At 30.8% G+C, this 21,969-nt stretch overlaps 2 protein-coding genes across 2 annotated transcripts; one reads left to right on the top strand and one right to left on the bottom strand.

The window, feature by feature from the left end:
- Positions 1-8,852: 8,852 nt before the first annotated feature.
- LOC107911691 (probable glucan 1,3-alpha-glucosidase) lies at positions 8,853-15,820 on the top strand. Its single transcript, XM_016839571.2, has 6 exons — positions 8,853-10,739; positions 12,547-12,820; positions 12,898-13,033; positions 14,509-14,719; positions 14,830-15,036; positions 15,322-15,820. Exons 1-6 carry the CDS (start codon positions 9,168-9,170, stop codon positions 15,673-15,675), a joined length of 2,754 nt encoding a protein of 917 aa, XP_016695060.2. The 5' UTR covers positions 8,853-9,167; the 3' UTR covers positions 15,676-15,820.
- Positions 15,821-16,828: 1,008 nt separating this feature from the next.
- LOC107911690 (aspartic proteinase Asp1) lies at positions 16,829-20,658 on the bottom strand. Its single transcript, XM_016839570.2, has 8 exons — positions 19,787-20,658; positions 19,360-19,477; positions 18,848-19,068; positions 18,022-18,246; positions 17,783-17,921; positions 17,478-17,681; positions 17,287-17,359; positions 16,829-17,171 (listed from the first exon to the last, which is right to left on the bottom strand). Exons 1-8 carry the CDS (start codon positions 19,972-19,974, stop codon positions 17,059-17,061), a joined length of 1,281 nt encoding a protein of 426 aa, XP_016695059.1. The 5' UTR covers positions 19,975-20,658; the 3' UTR covers positions 16,829-17,058.
- Between the last annotated feature and the right edge of the window lie 1,311 nt (positions 20,659-21,969).

The following is a 21,969-nucleotide window of genomic DNA, read 5'->3' as shown; positions in this document are numbered from 1 at the left end:
GTAACATTTCAAACATAAATTACTAAAATATAACTTGATACAAATAAAAGTGACTATTTAATAATTCGTCCTTATTAATATCAACCTCTCCATTCGTTTCGTTTCATCTATTATAAAAGTATCTTACCGAATTTGATAGCAAGAATAACTAACATCGATTCAATAAAAGAATAAAAAAAAATCAAGGAAACTACCTCTATTGGAATTTCTATTTAAAAATTGAATTAAAAGTAGGTTTATTATATTTATATAAAAATAAAGAACGGACCAAATTTTAATATTATTTATTGAGTGTAAAAAGTGAAAAATAAATGTTTAAGGGTATTTGAATTGGGTAAAACTGTAAAAGTGAAAAGTGGAATTAGATATAATAATAAGGGACCCTTTACAGGCTGCCAAGGAGGAGTACGTTTTATTATTTTCTCCATTGTCCAATTTAAAGCAGACAGCTGTCTTGCTCACGTTATTAATTATTCACTATTATTATGTTTTTGTTTTTTTAAAGTAAATTTATTAATTTATTCCATAAATAGAGTCATACAATAAAAAAATAACAAATACTTATAATGGATAATGAATAATAAGTTTTATCAATACAAAAAAGGTTTCAGTCTTAACATCAATAAAATATCATGACATGTTGATAATTGATTTTGTCACAACTCAAGCACGACATATATAGAGTGATTGCAAGCACTTAATACGATAAGAAAATCAATCCTAGATAATCCAAAGCGGCAAGTAAAAATCGACAAAATAATTAAGCATTAACCAAACTAAAGAAGACGATAACAAAACTATCCCTAAAATCACTTGTAAAACTAAGATATTTTATTTTTACTTTTTTAAAATATTATTTAAATCTAAGAAAAATGCGTACATATGATTAAATTTAAATCCAAAATATCATAATTTTTGATATATCAAATTTACTATTTCAACCAAAACCACATTTAATTTATATATATTTTATAAATTTACTGGATACAAGTTTTTACTATATATATACACACCAGATTTTCATACATAGAATGAGATGAGGTAAACTTCACATTCTATAGAAATATCAATCCCTACGCTCCTTTATGATGGATTCATCTCAACCCACTAACTAATTCATAAAAGTATGATTTTATAAGGACACATTTTTTATTAGACGGTTAGAATTTGAATTTTGAAATCATTATTCTATTAATATATCACATGATTATTGTCACAAATATGTAATTTATATTTATGTTTATGTGGAATAATGATATAAAATATAATTTTTTTGGTTGATTGAGTTTTAATTCAATTGACATCATTGTTATAATAATAAAAACGAGGTTCATTTGAGAGCGTTTAAATACATTCTCTCTGCTTTAAACGAGTTGTAAGTAGAAAATAGGATTGTATCAACGCTTTATTTCATGCATAAATAATTATATTTTAAGCTTTTTGCGTTAAAATTAATTATAATATATTATATGCTTTAAAAGTGAAATTGTCCTCATATAATATATAAAAATACAAATTATATAACCATAATCTACTCATTCATTATTTGACATGAGATCATTATTTAGAGTTGAAAATTATCCCCACATTTTTTTTAATTAATGCTTATGAGGAAGGTCGTCCTTTTATATAACCTCATATGCATCTTTAGTAAGTTGAGAGATTGAATTTACCTTAATAATTTTAGTTTTGATGTATAATGATATTTGTGATTCAATTTATTTTTTAAAAAATAGAATGTAATACACATCACATGTATAATAAACATATTATTTGACGCGATGGGATTATTATCGAAAAAAATTGTTTACCTTTCTAAATAATAGGACTTTTAATTTTTCTATAGTAACTATTTAATTTGTTAATGCTTTTGATATTTCTGCAAGTATTTAGAGACTTAAGTTACATTTGAATGGATGGTAGGATTGTTAAAATAAATTAACTACATGAAAATATTAAATATAGTTAATTTAAAATATATTTAAAAAACATAAATAAATATAACTAAAGTAATTACAAGTTAAATAGTAAAAAGAAATGAAAGGAAGATTAAAAGAATACTTTTGACCTCTACTAAAGTTACAATTGTTAGCTAAACCTAACATTTCTAGTTGAAAATAAGAGTATCATTGGAGGAAAAAAAATCACACTAAGAGGGGTAAAAATATTAAGGAAGCTTTTGTATTTAATAGCGGATTGTATTTTGGCTTATCTACTAAAAAAAATTGAGCAAATTAATTCTTATACCTTTTGAAACACGCAAATTAAATCATCCGATAAATTTTCTCTTTTAATGATGACGTGGCACATGAATTTTTAGCTATAGTTCAAGAATTAGTTTAGTAATTCATTATTTTAATTAATGTTCCACGTCATCATTTAACAAATAAAATTTAATGGATGAGCTAATTTGCATGTTTCAAAATGTATAATGACTAATTTTCCCAATTTTTTAGTAGAGGGCCGAAATGCAATCCGTCCCTGAATACAAGGGCTTCTTGGTAATTTTACCGGCTGTTGCTTAAATATTTCATACATGTCAAATTCCACGGTTAGACCTTGTATTTTGTGTAAATTGTGAAATTAGTAACTATATTTTAATTTAATCAATTTTAGCCCCTGTACTTTTTAAATTTTGAAATTATAATCCTGATCCAACAATAATAGTTAAATCTATTTGATTAAATTATGTTATTAGTCTTGTATTATGCGTAAAGTTATACAATTGGTCCACGTTCAGTAATTGGATCATTCTTAGTGGCTATATTTTTTAAATTTGAAAATTTTAGTCATAATGCAAACAATAGTCGTTGAATCTATTAATTAATTTTGTGTGAGTAATATGTGAAAATAACAAACAAATATAACATTACACATGTGATAATAAGCTTGTCATATCAAATTTTAAAAATAACAAAACTTAACTCAATGACTTTAATAGCTATCATTTGACTAGGACTGAGCTTTTTAATTTCTAAAATTACAAAGGTTGAAAATAATAAAATTAAAATACAAGTATTAAACCAACCACTTACGCAAAATAAAAAGTCTAATAGAAAATTTTAACCTTTCATATATCATTATTTAAATTATTTAAATATTATTTATTTTTTAAAAATTTTAAAATATAAAAAAAAAAAACACTTTCTTCTTTGACCTTCAGGGAAGCTCGAGGTTTTCGTGACCTTTAGGTAATATAAAAATCATATATATATATATATATATATTGCAACAATTTTAATATTAAAAAAAAAACTTTCTTCAGGTAATATAAAAACCATATATATATTCTAAGTCGTCGATGGATAATTTAGAATTTTTAATTTGTATTTCTACAATTTAAATTGTTTAAATTGTTGCATAACTTCATTATATAACATGACAAAATATTGAGGTAAGTTGGGATCGATTAGATGAATTGTATTGGCATGGAAATATTGATTTTCAATATAAGGGACTAAATTAAAAATAGTGTAAACTGATGAAAATGTGAAATTGAACTTGAATTTGATTGATTCATGCTATCGTATGAATGAAATGATTATTTGATTGATGAATTGAATATGATAAATTATGAATTACCTATAATTGGAAATTAAATGGTTATTACCTTATTCATTATACGAGTAGAATCAGATATAATTAACATATCATAAGATATACCGAGTATGAATTACTTTAGCTACAAGCCGATGAGTGCTAAGAATATTTTTACTTCGTTAGACCGATGAGAGTTGGGCACCTCTCAACATTAAAATTTTTTTCAGATAATGACACTATTATAATTTATTGTTAAAAAGCAATGCCATTAATGAATGTGATGTGATTGTACAACTTTTTTAAACTAAAGTCAAATTTCATTGCAAGAGAAAATGGTTTATTGTAGATTTATTGTAGATGGTAGTACGACAACTTTTGCGGCATTTAATGAATGGGATGCTGATTGGTTAAAATATTTTAAAGTTGTTAAATTAATGTCTTAGCCCCTGTATTTTGATAAAAATTGAGATTTTATCCATATATTTTGAATGTTAAAAATTAAGAGTGAGTTTAGATGGGCAGTGTGTAAAAACAGCAGTCATTATGATATTGTAGCGTGAGACAAAAAGTAAGCTAAACGCACCGCACAGCATCAATTGCCCATCCAAACCCACCCTAAGTCTTCCTACTTTTTTTATTTAAAAAATCACATGACAGTAATTACAACCATAAGTTATTTTTGATAAAATTTGTCGACTTTAAATTTTGATTAGATTATTCTCATATGATTAATAAAAATAAATATGATAAGTAAATAAATTTTGATAAAATTTGTCAACTTTAAATTTTGATTAGATAATTTTCATATGATATGACATATGATTAATAAAAAATAAATATGATAAATTAATAAATTTTAATAAAAACTACCAATAATAATAATTTAAGTAGGCTTTTTAAATTGAAAAAATAGAAAAAATGATTTTTTTAACTTTTAAAATATACAAACTAAATCTCGAAATTTATAGAAGTAACAACATATTTTAACCTTTAAAAATTTCTTTAAATTACTGAAAGCTCTTTGAATTTTTAGATTTACATTATTTTGGTTTATATGCATTTTGTTTTAGTGGAAATCAGAAGTATTTCAAATGAAGTGCTTCTAATTGAACTTTTTGGAGACTAAATTATTTCTTTTGTTTTTTACCGAGGCTTATTATTTGTATTTTAGTAACGTTCCGACTTTATAAAATTAGATTTTTTTTCGATTTTTTTTTTGATGAAGTTAAAAATAATGGTGGCAATGAAATTAGTTAGTATAGCGATTAGATTAGATTGGATAATATAACAAGAGATTAAAATTAATGATATGATTTGTGTTTAGATTCAGTTGTAATAGAGATAATGATATAAAAATATAAATGATTGGAAGACATTAGTAGAATGTATCGATAATATAATAAATAATTAGAAATATAGATATTTTAAAATTTTAAAATTTTCATATACTTATTTACATTTAGATAAATTATATATAATAATTAAATTGATTTATTTAGTAGTTTCATATTTTAAAGTTTTTTTCTTTTCTTAAACTGTTTTTTATTTTAAGTTTTAAAATGAAAAGAAAGGAGAAAGATATTTTAGGTAAGATAAATTAAATAGAAACAATTTGATAAATATATATAAAAGGAAGCTTCTTTTTTTTTGTTAAATTTTAATTTTGATTTTTTATTATGCTTAAATATAAGATTTAGTCTTCGTACTTTAATTTTTAATATAACTTGATGTTTTTATTTTTATAATATTATTAATTAGTTCTCGTTATTTTAAAAAAAAATTATATGGTTATATATAATTTAAAAATAAATTTTTAAATTCAAAAAATAAAAATATTAATGATTTTGAGAAAAAATAAAATTTTGAAAAGAAGAATAGAGATTAAATTTTAAATATATATAATGTTTAGAGATTTAGAATTATGATTGTACGAACTAGACCGAGGATTGATTGAGATAATGATGCGAGATACATGTATGAAGTAAGCTGATAGATTGAATAACCGATTGGGATTTACAATTTTTACTGGATGTAAAAGCATCGGTCAGTAACCAGGTTTGGAAAGACCAGAATGGCAGGCTGGTGTTATCCATACACTTCCAAAATAAAGCTGCGTGCAGTTAAAATTCTTTTGCTTCCAATTTTTAGTTTTTCACCGCACTTTAGCAAAAAGTGCTCGGTTTCGAATGGAGGTGTTTAAGGCAGACTAGCGATGGAGTCCGTTGAGATATTGAGCATTGCCTTAGTCATCAGAACAGGGTTGGTAGCAGAGAATCAACCGAAAATCAGAATGGGCTTACTATCATCATCGATCCAGGCAGATGGAGTGAAGTGACAGAGAGAGAGAGAGAGAGCAAGAGGCTCCGTCCTCCTTCCTCTAGCCCGATGGAAGGCTCCTCGGCACTGGAGAGATCGGATTCAACGGAAAAACCAGGCTTTAGATCTCGGCAAAAAACAATATATCAATAGAGAAGAGGATGAAAGCGGAAGAGAAGTCGGGATAAAAATGTATGGTGGTGAGTGACGCCAGGCAAGAGGCTGGACGGCCGCTCACGTACCCAAACAACTCATAACTTCATCGTCAAAAATCTCTATCACTACCAATTATTACCTATACAGTTGAAACAAATCAAAACTGTTTCACATACCAATTTTAGCCGGATATTAAAAAATATGGATCAAAACATTAATCTTAAACAAATCTTGGCTATCCATAATCCAATAATTCTCGGCTCCTTATGATTCACATAACTATTACTCATTTTATGGCTATACATATGTCAAAATAGTGGACCCAAAAAAGTAGGTTTGAAGTTGGAACAAACAAAATCATAATACTCAAATTAAAAGAAAATATCAAATTGAGGGCCAAATTAATATTTAAGTCAATTTAAAAAATTTATGGCAGTTAAAAAAACATATATATTTAGTAGAATTAAGGTATTCTCCATTTTTATTTTACAATTCATAAAATTTAATTTTTTTCAAAGTTTATAATTATTTATTTTATTAATATTATCTCCCAACATATTCAAAATATGAAGAAAAAAAAAGCAATAAGAATAGATGAAAATTTTATGATAGAGGCACAAAATAAGAATAGACAGTACGAACTGAATATTAGACGAGATTTTAATTATGACAACCCTAATCCAATTGGCGACCCGACTACCTGAATATGGCAACCCAACTTGGAAATCCGAACAGCTCGCCAGTTCACTAGGTAGCTAATCCACAATTCGCTGTTTCCCTGTTCATCGGTTGGTCAGTTCGCCACTCTCCAGTTTTACCTCTCAGCTCATTGTTCCCCAGCTCACCTACTCGCGAGGAGGCCCCTTCAAAGGTACCTTTGGGATTTCATGTCAAACTTTGAGGGATAACATGTCGTTGTGCATGGCACTTAGTTATTTCCTAGCACGTCCCATTAGAGAACCGAGGGAAACGACCAGAGAAAAAAGACTTCAAAAAATTCTAAATCAGTTGAAATTAAATTTAAATAGTAAATTTTACTTTGTTTCAAATTAATTATAAATACGCAAAATATTAATATAAAAATGTGTTAATACTTTAAATTCTGAAACAATGGTAGATCAATCTAGGCCCAACTTAAGTAAAGACTCAAAGCATTTTAAAGGATTGGGCCGTTGCATAAACCATTCACACCTATAATCCACAAATAAAAAATGTAGAGAGACTTACACATATTATCAGTTGAAAATTTGTGAGATATATTTAGTGTTATTATTTTTGAGATTTCCTTTTCTATGAACAATGTTTTTAACAAAATTGGACTTTTATTAAAATATTACATTTTTAATTAATTTTCAAAATAAAACAATTTTGAGATTATTTTTTCAATTATATGTTATTTTTAGAGTTTTTTTTTACATTGATCTTATTATATCCGCTTTTTATTGATACAATATCTATAACTATGTATATCCCCTTTCTAACATTTAAATAGAAGGATAATACGTTGCAGTGCACTCAAATTCACATCCTCCTACATTGGCAATAATGCTAATGCCAATTAAATTAATACTCAATCGGCAAAAATAAAAAATTATATATTTAAATGCTTTGATATCAATATATTGCAAGCCTATAATCCATTTATGTGTGGTGTCTAATTTTTGTACTATATAGTAATGGACATTTATAATCAGGACATGATAATAATAAATATTCACTTAATCTAATATTATAAAATATATATTTAAATATTTGTTAATAAAATTTATATACTTATAAAAACAAATTATAAGAATAAAATATTGTATAAAAATTTACAAAGTTTTCTTTACTTTTACATAAAATATTAATTAAATTTATAAAAGAAATATAAAACAATTTAGGGATAAATCTCAAAATTATACATGAACTTTGATTTAATGTGCAATTGCATATATGAATTTTAAATTGGTGCAATTATACACATGGAACTCTAATTGTGGTTCAAATGTATACTTGAAACTTTAATTTTAATTTAATCATACACATTTAAAGAAATAAATACATCATTTTATTTTTATATTGGATAAATACAATTACTTATGTATATAATATATAAACATAAAATGATGTTATATCAATAATTGTGTTAATAATTTACAAGAATTGGATCAAATCAAAATTTTATGTATAAAATTGCACAAAATCAAAGTTCGTGTATACAATTGCACATTAAGTTATAATTTATGTATAATTTTAGGATTTATCGTAATAATTTAATTTACATTTTAATTAATACATACAATTAATTTGTGTATGGTGATAACTATTTGACTATATAATGCATTAATATAAATAATTATGTTTAATAAAATAGAATTAAAATATTTTTGAAGAACAACCTCTTTAAAACAAAATTTAAAATTAAATTATCATTTTTCAAAATTAATTACATAAATAAATAACATATTTATAAATTTATAAATTCAAAAATTATACAAAGTATTTTTTTAAAGAAACAATTACACAAAATCTTAAATTGTATTTTTAGTAAGTAATGTGAAGTAAAAAAAATATAAATTAAGAAACATTATAACTTTCTCTATATATAACCTTAAAAAACATAAAAAATTATTAAAAATAATTTAAAATTATTAGTAATAGATTAATATTTGAAAACAAAATCTAAAAATTAAATATTTTAATTTTACTTTTTCAATCATATTATTTTTGAAATGTCACGAATTCTATAATATTTTTTAAGAAATAAGTATAATATATTTTAATATATATTTATAAAATTAGTTAATGTCTAATTTTTCAAATTACTAAATATTAGTCTCATCCATATTTTGTAGGTCTCTTAAGAGAATAAACTGCAAATTTTTAAACTGCTTTATACTCAAAGACGAAGATGAAATGCTACATCATTGTTTTATTTTTATACTGTATTTTCATAATTAATTTTCAATAAATATTTGTGCTAACTGAATTAATAAAAAAAAGTTAGATTGATGAAAATCGAAAATGTTGTAGCTCAATATACTAAAATGAAAAGGTTTAATCCTAAATGAAAGCATTCAATTTAACCTAATATTTGAAGTGTTATCTCCGACGTTATACATAAGTGTCACTCACACAGGCTTCATTTCCATCCATCCCATGACATTTTTCCCATGAAAATGAAGCAGGTTGCCTTCCTTTTCCTCATTTTTCTCGCTTCCCAAACAGTCTATTCCTGGAAAAAAGACGAGTTCCGAGCCTGCGACCAGACCCCCTTCTGCAAGCGAGCTCGATTTCGCAAACCCGGCGCCTGCACTCTAATCGCCCACGATGTCTCCATCTCCGATGGTGATCTCACTGCCAAGCTCATTCCTAAAGCTCCACACGACCAAGACCAAGATCAGATCAAGCCGTTGACTCTCTCTGTTTCAGTCTACCAGGATGGGATCATGCGGCTCAAGATCGACGAAGATCCCTCGTTGGACCCACGCAAGAAACGGTTCCAAGTCGCCGATGTGGTTATTTCTGAATTCGAGACCAAAAAACTCTGGTTGCAGAGTGCTTCCACGGAGAAAATCAACGGCGATGATGGGGGTTTATCTTCCGTGGTGTACTTATCTGACGGATACGAGGCGGTTCTTAGGCACGATCCTTTTGAGGTTTACGTCAGGGAGAAGGCAGGTAACCGACGTGTAGTTTCATTGAATTCACATGGGTTATTTGATTTTGAACAATTGAGAGTGAAGAAAGAGGATGAGGATTGGGAGGAAAGGTTTAGAGGGCACACTGATACTAGGCCTTATGGTCCACAGTCCATTAGTTTCGATGTTTCCTTTTATGGGTCTGATTTTGTGTATGGAATACCGGAACATGCCTCTAGTTTTGCACTTAAACCCACTAGGGGACCTGGAGTTGAGGAATCTGAGCCATTTAGATTGTTTAACTTGGATGTTTTTGAGTATCATCACGAGTCGCCTTTTGGGATATATGGTTCTATCCCCTTCATGGTATCGCATGGGAAATCTGGACAAAGTTCTGGATTTTTCTGGTTGAATGCTGCGGAGATGCAGATTGATGTATTGGCAAAGGGTTGGGATGCTGAAGGTGGAATTCTGATGCCCACAGAGCAGAGTCGGATAGATACGTTTTGGATGAGTGAGGCAGGGATTGTAGATACGTTCTTTTTTGCTGGACCAGGACCAAAGGATGTTGTCAAGCAGTACGTGAGTGTAACAGGTCTGCCAGCAATGCCACAGCTGTTCTCCACAGGGTATCATCAGTGTCGCTGGAATTACCGGGATGAAGAGGATGTAGAGAATGTGGACTCCAAGTTTGATGAGCATGATATTCCATATGATGTTTTGTGGCTTGATATTGAGCATACTGATGGAAAGAGGTATTTCACATGGGATAAGATGCTATTCCCACATCCAGAAGAGATGCAAAGGAAATTGGCTGCCAAAGGTAGGCATATGGTGACAATTGTGGATCCACATATTAAGAGGGATGAGTCATTTCACTTGCACAAGGATGCTTCCCAGAGGGGGTATTATATAAAGGATGCAACTGGCAAGGATTATGATGGGTGGTGCTGGCCAGGCTCCTCCTCCTACCCAGATATGTTAAATCCCGAGATTAGGTCATGGTGGGCTGAGAAGTTCTCCTATGATAATTATGTCGGTTCAACTCCTTCATTGTACATTTGGAATGACATGAACGAGCCTTCTGTGTTTAATGGACCTGAGGTATGCCACTTTTGTTAATCCTATTACCTATTCATGATGTTGTCCTTTTGTTATCTTCTTATCCCATTTTGCATTATTCTAATGCTTATTCTTCTAAGCTATTATACAATTATATGCTCTAGCTTATTGCTGTCCCACCTATATCAATCAAGAAAAGATAAGAGGGAGAAGAGGAGAATTGATGTAGTTATGATTCAAGGGAAAAATATAGAGATTTCATAAGAAGTAATGGAGAGAAGAGCAAGAGATGAGATGAACACTTAATTAGAAGGTTCTCTTTTATTCAAGTAATAAATAAAATTGCACCTTTCTAAGTTGGTATTTTATTGGATTTTCTTATATGATGATCTAAAATTGTATTGTACATAGTTGTGACAAAATTCAGCTCACACTGTTCACTTAATTAATTATGAAGGAACTTAACTGCACAATTTGTCAGCAAATGTTTCTGTATTCAGGATAGTTCATACAATAAATAGCCAAAAGTGGGCAATCATTGGTCTGCTAATAAACTCTATGGTACTTAAGTTGGATTGAACTTAATTAACCATTATATATGCCCTTAGACTGAATACAAGTGGACATAGCCACTCAGGTTCGCGCTTTTTATAGGTGGTTGTGGTTAAAATAGTAATGAACTGGTTGTACTTATTTCTTTACCTAAGATGCCTTCTTGCTTTTATTTAAGATGCCTTCTTGCTTTTATTTAGTGCTATGTTACTTGGACTCTTTGTTTTTCTTGAAGTACCTGCATCTGATGCTTGTCTCTGATGCATGGATATGAGGATATGACCTTAAAGGCTTCTCCTAACACACGGAAAAACTTGAAAAAATCTAATCATACCCGTGCCTGATGCATATCCGTATCTGGAACACTCAAGTCTGACATAGATTTAGTGCATTAGACAGAAAAGGAAAAGAGACCTTCCCCTATGGAAAGCAGAGAAGAACATAGTTACAACCTTTTATCGGAGGAAACTTGTTAATCATAAAGAATGCAGATTCTCAGATCTTTGGTTCTTGTTGTGGTTATTGGGAGTATTTTGTTGTATATCCATAATTTGCACTTTTCATGCAGCATGGCCATTGGCCTTTTTATCAGGCTATTTTGTTTTAACCTGTTGTTTGGCATGATACATTTATTTACTTGTTTGCATATATAAACTAGATTAAAGTAATAATAAGTGGGCATACTCTCTGTAGATAAATGTACTTAACATGGTACCCTGGTTTTCTAACAAATATTATCTGATTTAGCCATGATAGTGCTTTAATTTGGGTGTTTAAGTTTATGGATGTTAGCATGCATGGATGTTATGCAGACACAATTAGTTTGTCCTTATGTTTTGGGTTTCTCTATAATCTTGTTTATAATGTTTTCAATGAAATGGATAAGAATGTAAAGCTTTTATTTGTTTATCTATTTTTTTGTGCTACAATTTTTGTTGTTTAGATAAGTAATGGTTGGCTAGTGATGATAGAAGTTCTTTATTTTCTAAATTAAGCATGAAAAATGTTTTCCTCTATTTGTCCAATGTTTGGAATGTAAAAGCATGTTTATAATCATGCTTGATTTGTTATTAATTAACTTCAAAACCGCATTTCCATGAATATGGAGGTGAAGTTATTTCTGAGTATTGTTTATCTACGGTGGCTGCACTTCGAAAACCATGGAAACTCTGTAGAATTTTTTTTTGCAAAAAAGCAGTCATACCTTGTTCTTATATATGGATGTGTTTGTGAACTCATAAAAATTGCATATTAGCAGGCAAAATAGCACAAATGACTAAACTTTTGCTGTGGTTAGGTGACAATGCCCAGAGATGCTTTACATCTTGGTGGAGTGGAACATCGGGAGTTACATAATGCCTATGGATATTACTTCCACATGGCAACAGCTGAAGGCCTTCTAAAGCGTGGAGATGGTAAGGACAGACCTTTTGTCTTGTCCAGAGCATTCTTTGCTGGAAGTCAAAGGTATGGAGCAGTCTGGACTGGTGATAATTCGGCAGATTGGGATCATCTCAGGGTTTCAGTCCCAATGGTTTTGACGCTTGGTCTTACTGGAATGACATTCTCTGGTATGCATGCCATTTAAATGAAAAAAGTTAAAAACTTTTGCACCTTCTCCCTTTTGATGTTAGATAAACTTTCACAGGGGCTGATGTTGGTGGATTTTTTGGCAATCCTGAGCCTGAGTTATTAGTGCGTTGGTATCAACTTGGTGCTTATTATCCTTTCTTTAGAGGTCATGCTCATCATGACACAAAAAGACGAGAGCCTTGGTTGTTTGGGTATGATATTTTTAACATCCATGTTAATTCTACTCTCTTCATCTTGATGTATTAACATTCACTTTTCATATTTATATAAAATGTCACTAACATGCAAAACTACAACTGCATATTGAGCTCATTTCTTCACCAAAGTTGCAGTAATCTCACTTAGGAACATTCCGCTGTTCTCATTTTCTTCTGCATCTCATTCTGTACATCTTAATGAGTTCCTGAATTGTTTTTATTCAACTTTACTTTTTCACTGTTGGTATGCCTGTCGTTTGAGTCTCCAGTGAGAGCATGTGAATTGAATTCTGATCAGCAGCACTACATTGTATTTTGGGGGTATTGATCATTCTGAGCCTCCGTGATTTATGCAACTGCTTTCATTTGTGTTTATAGATTTTCTTGGAGTAAGTGATCTGGTTGATCCCTGAAAAAACCCTTTTGGTAGAAACGGTTTGACTGAAAGTAGTTTTCTGATCTGTTTTGCTTAATGTTTTGAAGTTCAAAATTCTAGTTCTCACACTGATTTATGATGGCTCATTTCCTCAATAAGTAACTTCATTTTACTTATATGAATTTCAAGTTTATTTTCTTTCAAGTTTCAATTCTATGTTTTGGCTGGAAACTACAAAATAGTTTGGATTGTTGAGACATGCATAATTTGAGTCAAAGGTTCTTTGAGGGTGGCTACTTTATCTATATGAAGAGGACATGAACAAAGTGAATTTTGGTCAAGGATTTTATATAGCTTGATGTTTATTTTTTTTTGTAATAAAAGATATGGCCATGGATTTGAATAGAAAAATGTTATTTATGAAGGAAAGGTTTCCGTGCCGAGCCTCAACTGCTCAATGACTGATTGCAAATCCAGTATTTGTAGCTACTAGTAACTCGAGTTTGCTTTTATGGCATTGCTTCAATGAATTTACTTTATTTTTTCTGAGGTTATGCAATGACTTGCACTATAAAAGCCCATATGGAGCCATTTTAAAAAATTATTATGAGGTTCCCATCGTAAAACCGCTTGGTATAGGTGGAAAGGCCCCTTTATTTAAGGACTTGTGATAACCCACTTTTAGTTGATATGGTATTTGTTCTCTCATCACTACTCACAGTCCCCCCACACATCTAGGGGCAATAAATTATCATGTGGCATGTATTTTAACATATAGGTGGGTTTATTTTAGCACCACATCAATAAGCCTAGCTATCATTCCCTTAGTGCATCATGAAGGTTTAAAATGTGTTAGTATTTAGATTTAATTGCTGCGACTGCGACTGAATTTTTGGTTTTCTGTTGCTAATCAGGACTATTTTTTCTTCCTCCTGTGAAGTTGTGGTTGTACTAATTAAAATGTATTTTGGTGTGATGTAATCATGGAAATGTTTATGAAATAAAAAAGTTTATTGTTATCATACAATATCTCTACATTTATTATGTATTTACTTTTCCGATCTGCTATGTAACGAGGTTTATGTTATTTCAGTGAACGAAATACCGCACTTATGAGAGATGCCATACGAATTCGTTACACCTTGCTTCCATACTTCTACACATTATTCAGAGAAGCAAATGTTAGTGGTGTTCCTGTTGTACGGCCATTATGGATGGAGTTCCCATCTGATGAAGCAGCTTTCAGCAATGATGAAGCCTTCATGGTTGGGAACAGTCTTTTAGTACAAGGGATCTATACTGCAGTACTGCTCATAACTGGACCTCTACTGTTTCTTATTTTCTCTGTTGCTTTGCTTTTCTTATCTTCTTAGCCCTTAAATAATTGGAGTCTCATATATTTTCTTTTATATAGAGGGCTAAACATGCATCAGTATATTTGCCTGGGAAGGAATCGTGGTACGACCTTAGAACAGGAACTGCATATAAGGGAGGAAAGGTCCATAAACTTGAAGTTTCAGAAGAGAGCATTCCTGCTTTCCAAAGAGCTGGCACAATAGTGCCAAGAAAAGACCGGTTCCGTAGAAGCTCCACACAAATGGTGCATGATCCTTACACACTGGTATGTGATGATGCCGATTGGCCCCTTTAATATTCTCTAATATATCTTACTATACTTGGTGTAAAATAGTACCAGATAATTCTTGCAATATGTATTTTCTAGTGGCTTTTTGATGGTTCAATATTGACATGGTTTATGTCTAGCCCCTAAGGCACAGAACAAATCAACTAAAGCACACGAGCACAACTTCTGGTTAGGTGCCTTTGATTAGGCACTTGATTGTGTTTTTGGTAGGCAAAAGGTTATAGAAAGCATGCTTGACTTGAAGTCTCTTGGCGTGTTTAGGTAATAGCTCTGAACAGTTCCCAAGCAGCTGAAGGTGAACTCTATGTTGATGATGGAAAAAGCTATGACTTCAAACATGGGGCATACATCCATCGCCGCTTTGTGTTCTCGAATGGGCATCTAACATCCTCTCCCGTTGGCAACTCTAGGTTTTCGTCTGACTGCATTATCGAGCGGGTTATTCTTCTTGGATTTACCCCTGGGGCTAAAACTGCTCTTGTCGAACCAGGAAATCAGAAGGCTGAAATCGAACTTGGTCCACTTCGGTTCGGGGGACAACATGCTGCTGTTGCTGTAACCATCCGGAAGCCTGGTGTGAGGGTGGCTGAAGATTGGAAGATAAAAATTTTGTAGGATGTCTATTTAGTTCGGTGAAAATGTAATGCCAAGTAAAGCTCTCCTGCTACTTCGTTATTCTCGACTTTTTAGAGTTTATGATGGAGAAAACTGGAAAGCCGTTGACATTTCCTTCGTTCAATTTACTTTCTACTTTTAAGAATTTATCTCTATCATTCTTAAACGCAAATTTCAAGATTTTATCTCCAGAAACCCTAATTCCAAAATTTTAAGCCCAAGTTTCCTGATGGTCTTTCAAGCTAATTTTCGAGATCCAGATCCTTGTAACAAATTTTATTGAAGAAATGAGTTTGGGAAATTTTTAGGTAGATTGGGAATTAAAATTATAAAAATTAAATTCACGATTTACAAATTAAAATATTTGAAATTTCATTATTTTGAATTTCAATCAATTTTAAATTTTAAAAACATTGTTTTAGAAATATTATATATATAACATCACACACGCATAATCAATTCAAAAATGTTTTTTAAAACCATGTTTTTAGATTTGAATTTAAATCACTTTAAAAATTTAAAACAGACATTGACATTATACTAATATATGTTAAAGTGGGCCGATATTTTTTGCGGAAAGTTTTCAAAGTGTCATATGTTGGGTATCTCGTCGACCCCTCAATAAGTGGTATTATTTTTGGGTTGTGTTAGGGTTTTGTCTTTTGCTTTTGTCAAGAGTTATGTACGATTCATGAGAGAGAACTCTTTAAGGGAGCACAATGTACGTGGACGCACGGCCACCCATTAACGAAGCGTTCAATTTGCTATTATGCTAATTAAAAAAATATACAATTGATGAAAAATATTAACACCGTGACTAATCTTTAGTTGCTTAATTTTGAAATTGACAAGATTAAATTACATTAATTTTTTTATGAAAAATTAATTTGCTCAATATCAAGATTGAGAGAACTAAAAAATTCTTTTTACCATTAAATTTATCTCTTATAAAATTGAAATTGAATTTCCTCAAATCCAAATCTATTTTTGTATTGGATATCCAAACAAATAATTTGAATCCAAATTCTTTCACAACAGGCAATTAAGAATTTCTAGAGAGAGTAATCCCCATTTCTGATAAATAAATATGATTTGATTTCAAATTTTCTATCATATTTTGGACTAAGATATTTGTATGTACACTAAGATGTTACACTTCATATTACTGCCTTATTTTATTTTTTATGATTATTTGCTCTCAATAATAGACATTTTTTTTATTGAAATCAGAATACTACACATTCTTTCTTTTGGTTATTATATATATTAAGAAAATAAATTAGACGTATAACCATACAAATATATATACAAAGTAAACACATTCATGGTTTGTGGGTAATCTTCTGCATAACACTACCTAAGATTGAAGGTATCATATGTTGTTCACATATAATAAGCAGATTTGAACCTAGGAAGATGATCACAATTTGCAGGGCTCCATCCTATCACTTGTTTCTCATTGTCATAAACCACCATTCTGTCTTGCATTGATATGTCTGTTCAAATCACCAAACAGAAAAGGAGAAGGTTATATCACTAAGAATAAAAAACCGCAGACCCGACGATTGATCGATTCGATTAAAACAGTAAACTGGAACATTAAGTCTTTACCTCCAATGACATTCAAATTTTGCAGCCCCACTTGTGTTCCATTTAGAATTCCCAAGCAAACATTTCCCTTGTTCTGTCAAAACATTAAGTGTTTCAGTATGAACAACAAAAAGACATAAATAAAACATATACACACACATATATGTGTGTGTGTGTATGTGTGTGTATGTGTGTGTATGTTTAGTGCTCACTGATATTATAAGGTAAGCTTCAGGGTGTAATTCAAACTGGGTTTTTCTTCTGCCACTATTTGCAAAGGCCAAAGCCAGTGAGGTCTTGAAGTATTTCTTGGCATCGTGCACACTTCTGAAAGGCTTTCGACCTTTCCAACATAGTGGAAGTGTCTGGTCCTCCGGGGCTTCCTTTAGCGACCGTCCGCTTAGTTCTTTTTTCAACTATACATGTAAGAGTGAACTTGTATGAAAAACATCATTCTTGGATTCTAAGTAACAAAATTAAGACTTGGAAGATATTCTGAAATTGGCCTTGAACTTACCAACAATGTTAATGCTTGATAAGCCTGAGAATTAAGGTAAGTGTAAGAGCTCCCACTGTCAAAAATAACGATGAGATTTTTAATACCGGTAGCTTTCCCACCGAAGTGTAGTTCTGCACTTCCCGGGGAATAGTATTTTCTGCCATGAAAGCCAAGCAGAAGATTTCTTATCAGGTCTTAGAAGCAATCAGTTATAATCAAGTTTTAACCACTGGGAGCGAAGATGAACGCTTAATTACGTAAACTCCTGTGACATTGATGTCCAAGTCACATGTGAAGAATCATAGAGACCATCCCCGAAGAAAAGAAATCCGCCCCCTCTTCCACTTAAACAGTGGCCTACGACATTCCGCACCAAACCCTGGCTCTGAAGTTGTGACACAATGCTAGATTTTCCTCTTCCAAGGCCAAGTATTCCATCCAAGGGATGGTAAGATGTGCCCGGAATTTGATCATAGCCACATCTGCAGACAAGGAAACCAAAAGGCATAATGTTTAAGGATGTATTGAGAGACAACTTATCAGAGGATGAGATCTGCTAGTAGACTTATTCTGCTAAATGCACTGAGAAACAATTAAATGCACCTATTGGAGTAAAAAAGCTTCTTCTTTTTTCTTTTTTTTTTTTATACCATGCTTAAAACTACCCATAACTCATCCTGACCCTTAAATAGGAGGATAAACACACTTCAGCATACTCGGACCCACGTTCTCCTGCATTGGCAATAATATCTATGCCAATCGAGCTAAGACTCGATCGGCAGTATCAAAAAGCTTCCTTATATGGTAGATGTTATGTAAAAACTAAGGAAGTTGAGAAATAAGGTCTAATGCAGATTCAAACAGATTCATTTTTAATTTCCTGATATGTATCATTGGGATTTCTTCATGACAACACCCTCTCCCTCTCTGCTCCAAATTTCTTTCCCAAATAAGCGCTTGGAAATGATAAATGACCTTTGCTTATATAACATGGGATGGTGCCAGGGGCAGCTTGCAAGATCAATGAACTTGAAAGGAATATTACTACTGATATCGAATATAATTTTGGACAAATGTACAAACCCGAGGGCCAAACGAGGACTGAGTCGAACTCCATTTGTATAGTTTAAAGAAAACACGTCTCGCACAAGGACTCCAAGGGATGAACCACCATCTGCATACTCAACCTCATAGTCACACTGGTCTGGACTTTCACATTTGTAGTCAGGCGGATGCAATGCTGCACATAGCGGATGTCTACAGGCAACTAGGTCATTGCTGGGTTGGTAAAGCGGGTGAGGTGCCTGCAAAGACAGTGATAACAATATTTAATAAGAAATTAGGCTAGAATTTTGTAGTATGTGACATCTGCAGCAAATAATTGGACTAATTAGTCAGTTTGCTGGTTATCTCATCATGAATCCATCAGGACTCGAGGTGATTGAGAATCAGCAAGTTCATATCAATTAAAAGAAAAGCTCCATACATACTACAAACAACAAAGAATTTGGCAGTACTGTCATTAACGATAAGGAAAGTATATATATGTATGCGTACATATATATATTCAAAATATTATATACGAATAATTTCACCTCAATACAATGGACGCATGGAGCGTTGCATTGGAGCCATGTGAGGTCGCTTCCAGTATCAAAATCAAGAAAGTAAGGCTTGGGAGGGTGACCTATATTGATGGTAACATTATAGTACCTACAAACAGAGAACAACAGTGAACTCCATGATTTCATTCACATTTACAGAAATTTGTGAGCATACAAATTTAAAAACTTCGTTCAAGAAATTTAAAAAAGAAAAAAAAAGAACCCAAAAAATAAAGTCAGAGACAGACATAAAATCCCCTATATTCATAGACCCTGTTCCAGATGAACAACATTCAAAGGAAAAGTACACACTTTAATGTATCTATAGATTCCATATTAGATTCCCAATACACATGATTTATAAAAGAACTTTGCAGAAGAGCCTATTTTGACCCAGAAAATAATTTGCTGAACTTACCCTGTTGGATACACATTTCCATGAATTGGGAACAGGATGGAGGACCCAACTCTATTCATCATCATGGAAGAAGAAGAAGAAGAACCATTGTAAGCTGACATCATTGCTTTCCTCCATTTCTGATCAGAAGCTGAAGAGAGACTCAAAAACAGTAACAAAAAGAACACATTCACTTGCCCTTTTCTCATTGATCACTGTTTTGAGCTTCCCCTCTTTGAATGACAAATGATTGTGAGGAACTTTCACTTGGGCTATTCGTTATAAAAAAAATGGCTGAAAGAAACAAGACTAAGACTATTAGTTTTATTCTGGTTTCGGCCTCTTTTTTTTTGTATGTTTATATATAGGGCCTTGAATTGATTAACGAAACATATCTGGTATTTAATGTCGACAATCTACCAAAAGGTGCTTTTCTTGTAGGTAATATAAACAATGCAGGAGAATTGCTTGGTTCTTGAAATTTCCCATTCAATGGTATTTCCGATTATTAATAAAGAGGGTTTGTTCTTCTGGTGTAGTGTTGCCAATGCCAATAGGTTCTTTGCTTCCTTTCCTCTTAGATGGGGGAGGATTGTTTGCACAGTGGTATGTTCTTTGGAATCATTCTAAACCATGAACACGTTATCTGACCAATATATAAAAATAAATAATTCCTTTAAAAAAAGAAAAGAAAAATGGAAGAAACAAGTCAAACAATGAAACAGCTTTGAGGAATAAAATAAAAGGAGTTAAGGTATAAAGGGTTTATAAAATAAAGAAAGCATATTTATTCAATTAAAATAATAAATAAAGTAGGGTAATTTCTTGGAAACTTCCTTGTAAAGTCTTTTAGAATGAGAAATAGGGCTCTATTTCTGATTGCCAAAATCCTCAGTTTCCTTTCATGTCAGCACTCATTTTATGATATTTAATAATATAAATAATATTTTTTGATAATTGGGTAGGAATGGGTTGAACTTAAATTAATAATATAAATGCTGTTCTTAGTAGATTAAGAGATTACTGGGAATGATAATATAAATAATTGATTGTATAAGATAATTTAATTCAACCCTAAATTTAATTTATGAGTTTTTACTTGCTAGTTGCAACAAAACTCTGGTTTTATTTTTGTTATTTTGTTAACATTTTATATTATTTATATTTTACTTATTATAAAATATAATAATGTAAAATATATTAGTATCAGACCATGTTTAATGAATAAAATTGATCAAACGGTTAAAAGGTTTTGTTTATTAAATATTCCCAACTTTTTAAAGACATTTGGCCAAAATAAATAACCATTTAAAGACAACTAACAAGGTCCTTTATGTGTAAAAGAGAACTCTTTTGGGGGACATAAGTGAAAAGGAGACGTTAAAACTTTTAGATTTTGACATTCCCTATAATATGAGTGGGTTTTTTTTTCCATTTAATATCTGAATTTGGTACTTAATTTTAATATTTTTTAATGTGGTACTTACATTTAATATTTGAATATAATGGTATTAATTTTTTAATATTTAATTTAAATTTAAAGATTGATTAATAAAAAATCTTAATTGTAATTAATTTTTATTAAATTAATCATAAAACATGAAAAATTACAATCATAAAAAATAAACCTAAAACTTAAATTAAATTTTAAAAAATTAACACTACGATATTTGAATATCAAAATATATACTTTTTGCTTAATACATGTATTACATTAGGAAAAAAATATTAAGCTTGAATAACAATTGACTTATTAAGGCTTTTTATTAAAAAATTAAGAAATTAAGTTCAGTGGCAGATCTTAAGATTAAGTTTTGAGAGAGCTAGTAAAATTTCAAAAATTTAAGTAGCCTAATTAAAATTTTCTAGAAAAAAAATGAAAATTTCCCAAAATTTTGGGGACCAAACGCGCTTAAGGCCACGGTTACAGTCCGCTTCTGCTCTCAATTATTTGAATCTCAAAGATAGGGAATGATATGAGAATCAAAGTAATATATAAAAGGAATTTAGAAAATAAAAAATGGTAGAAAAATAGATCTCTGGATTATACTTGTTTTGGAGTCAGGTGGTTTGGACAAGTGTTAAAAATACAATTCCACCTAAGCATGTAACAACACTTTTTTGTCAAAACATTGTGTAACCTCTACCTAACCACCTTAATATACATATATGGTTTATATCACATTCATGTGAACTTAACTAAC

This window comes from Gossypium hirsutum, chromosome D11 (genome assembly GCF_007990345.1).
Source record: "Gossypium hirsutum isolate 1008001.06 chromosome D11, Gossypium_hirsutum_v2.1, whole genome shotgun sequence".
In the NCBI taxonomy this organism is placed as follows: domain Eukaryota; kingdom Viridiplantae; phylum Streptophyta; class Magnoliopsida; order Malvales; family Malvaceae; genus Gossypium; species Gossypium hirsutum.
Note: the sequence above shows the minus strand (reverse complement) of the source record. Positions and strands in the feature narration are given on the sequence as shown.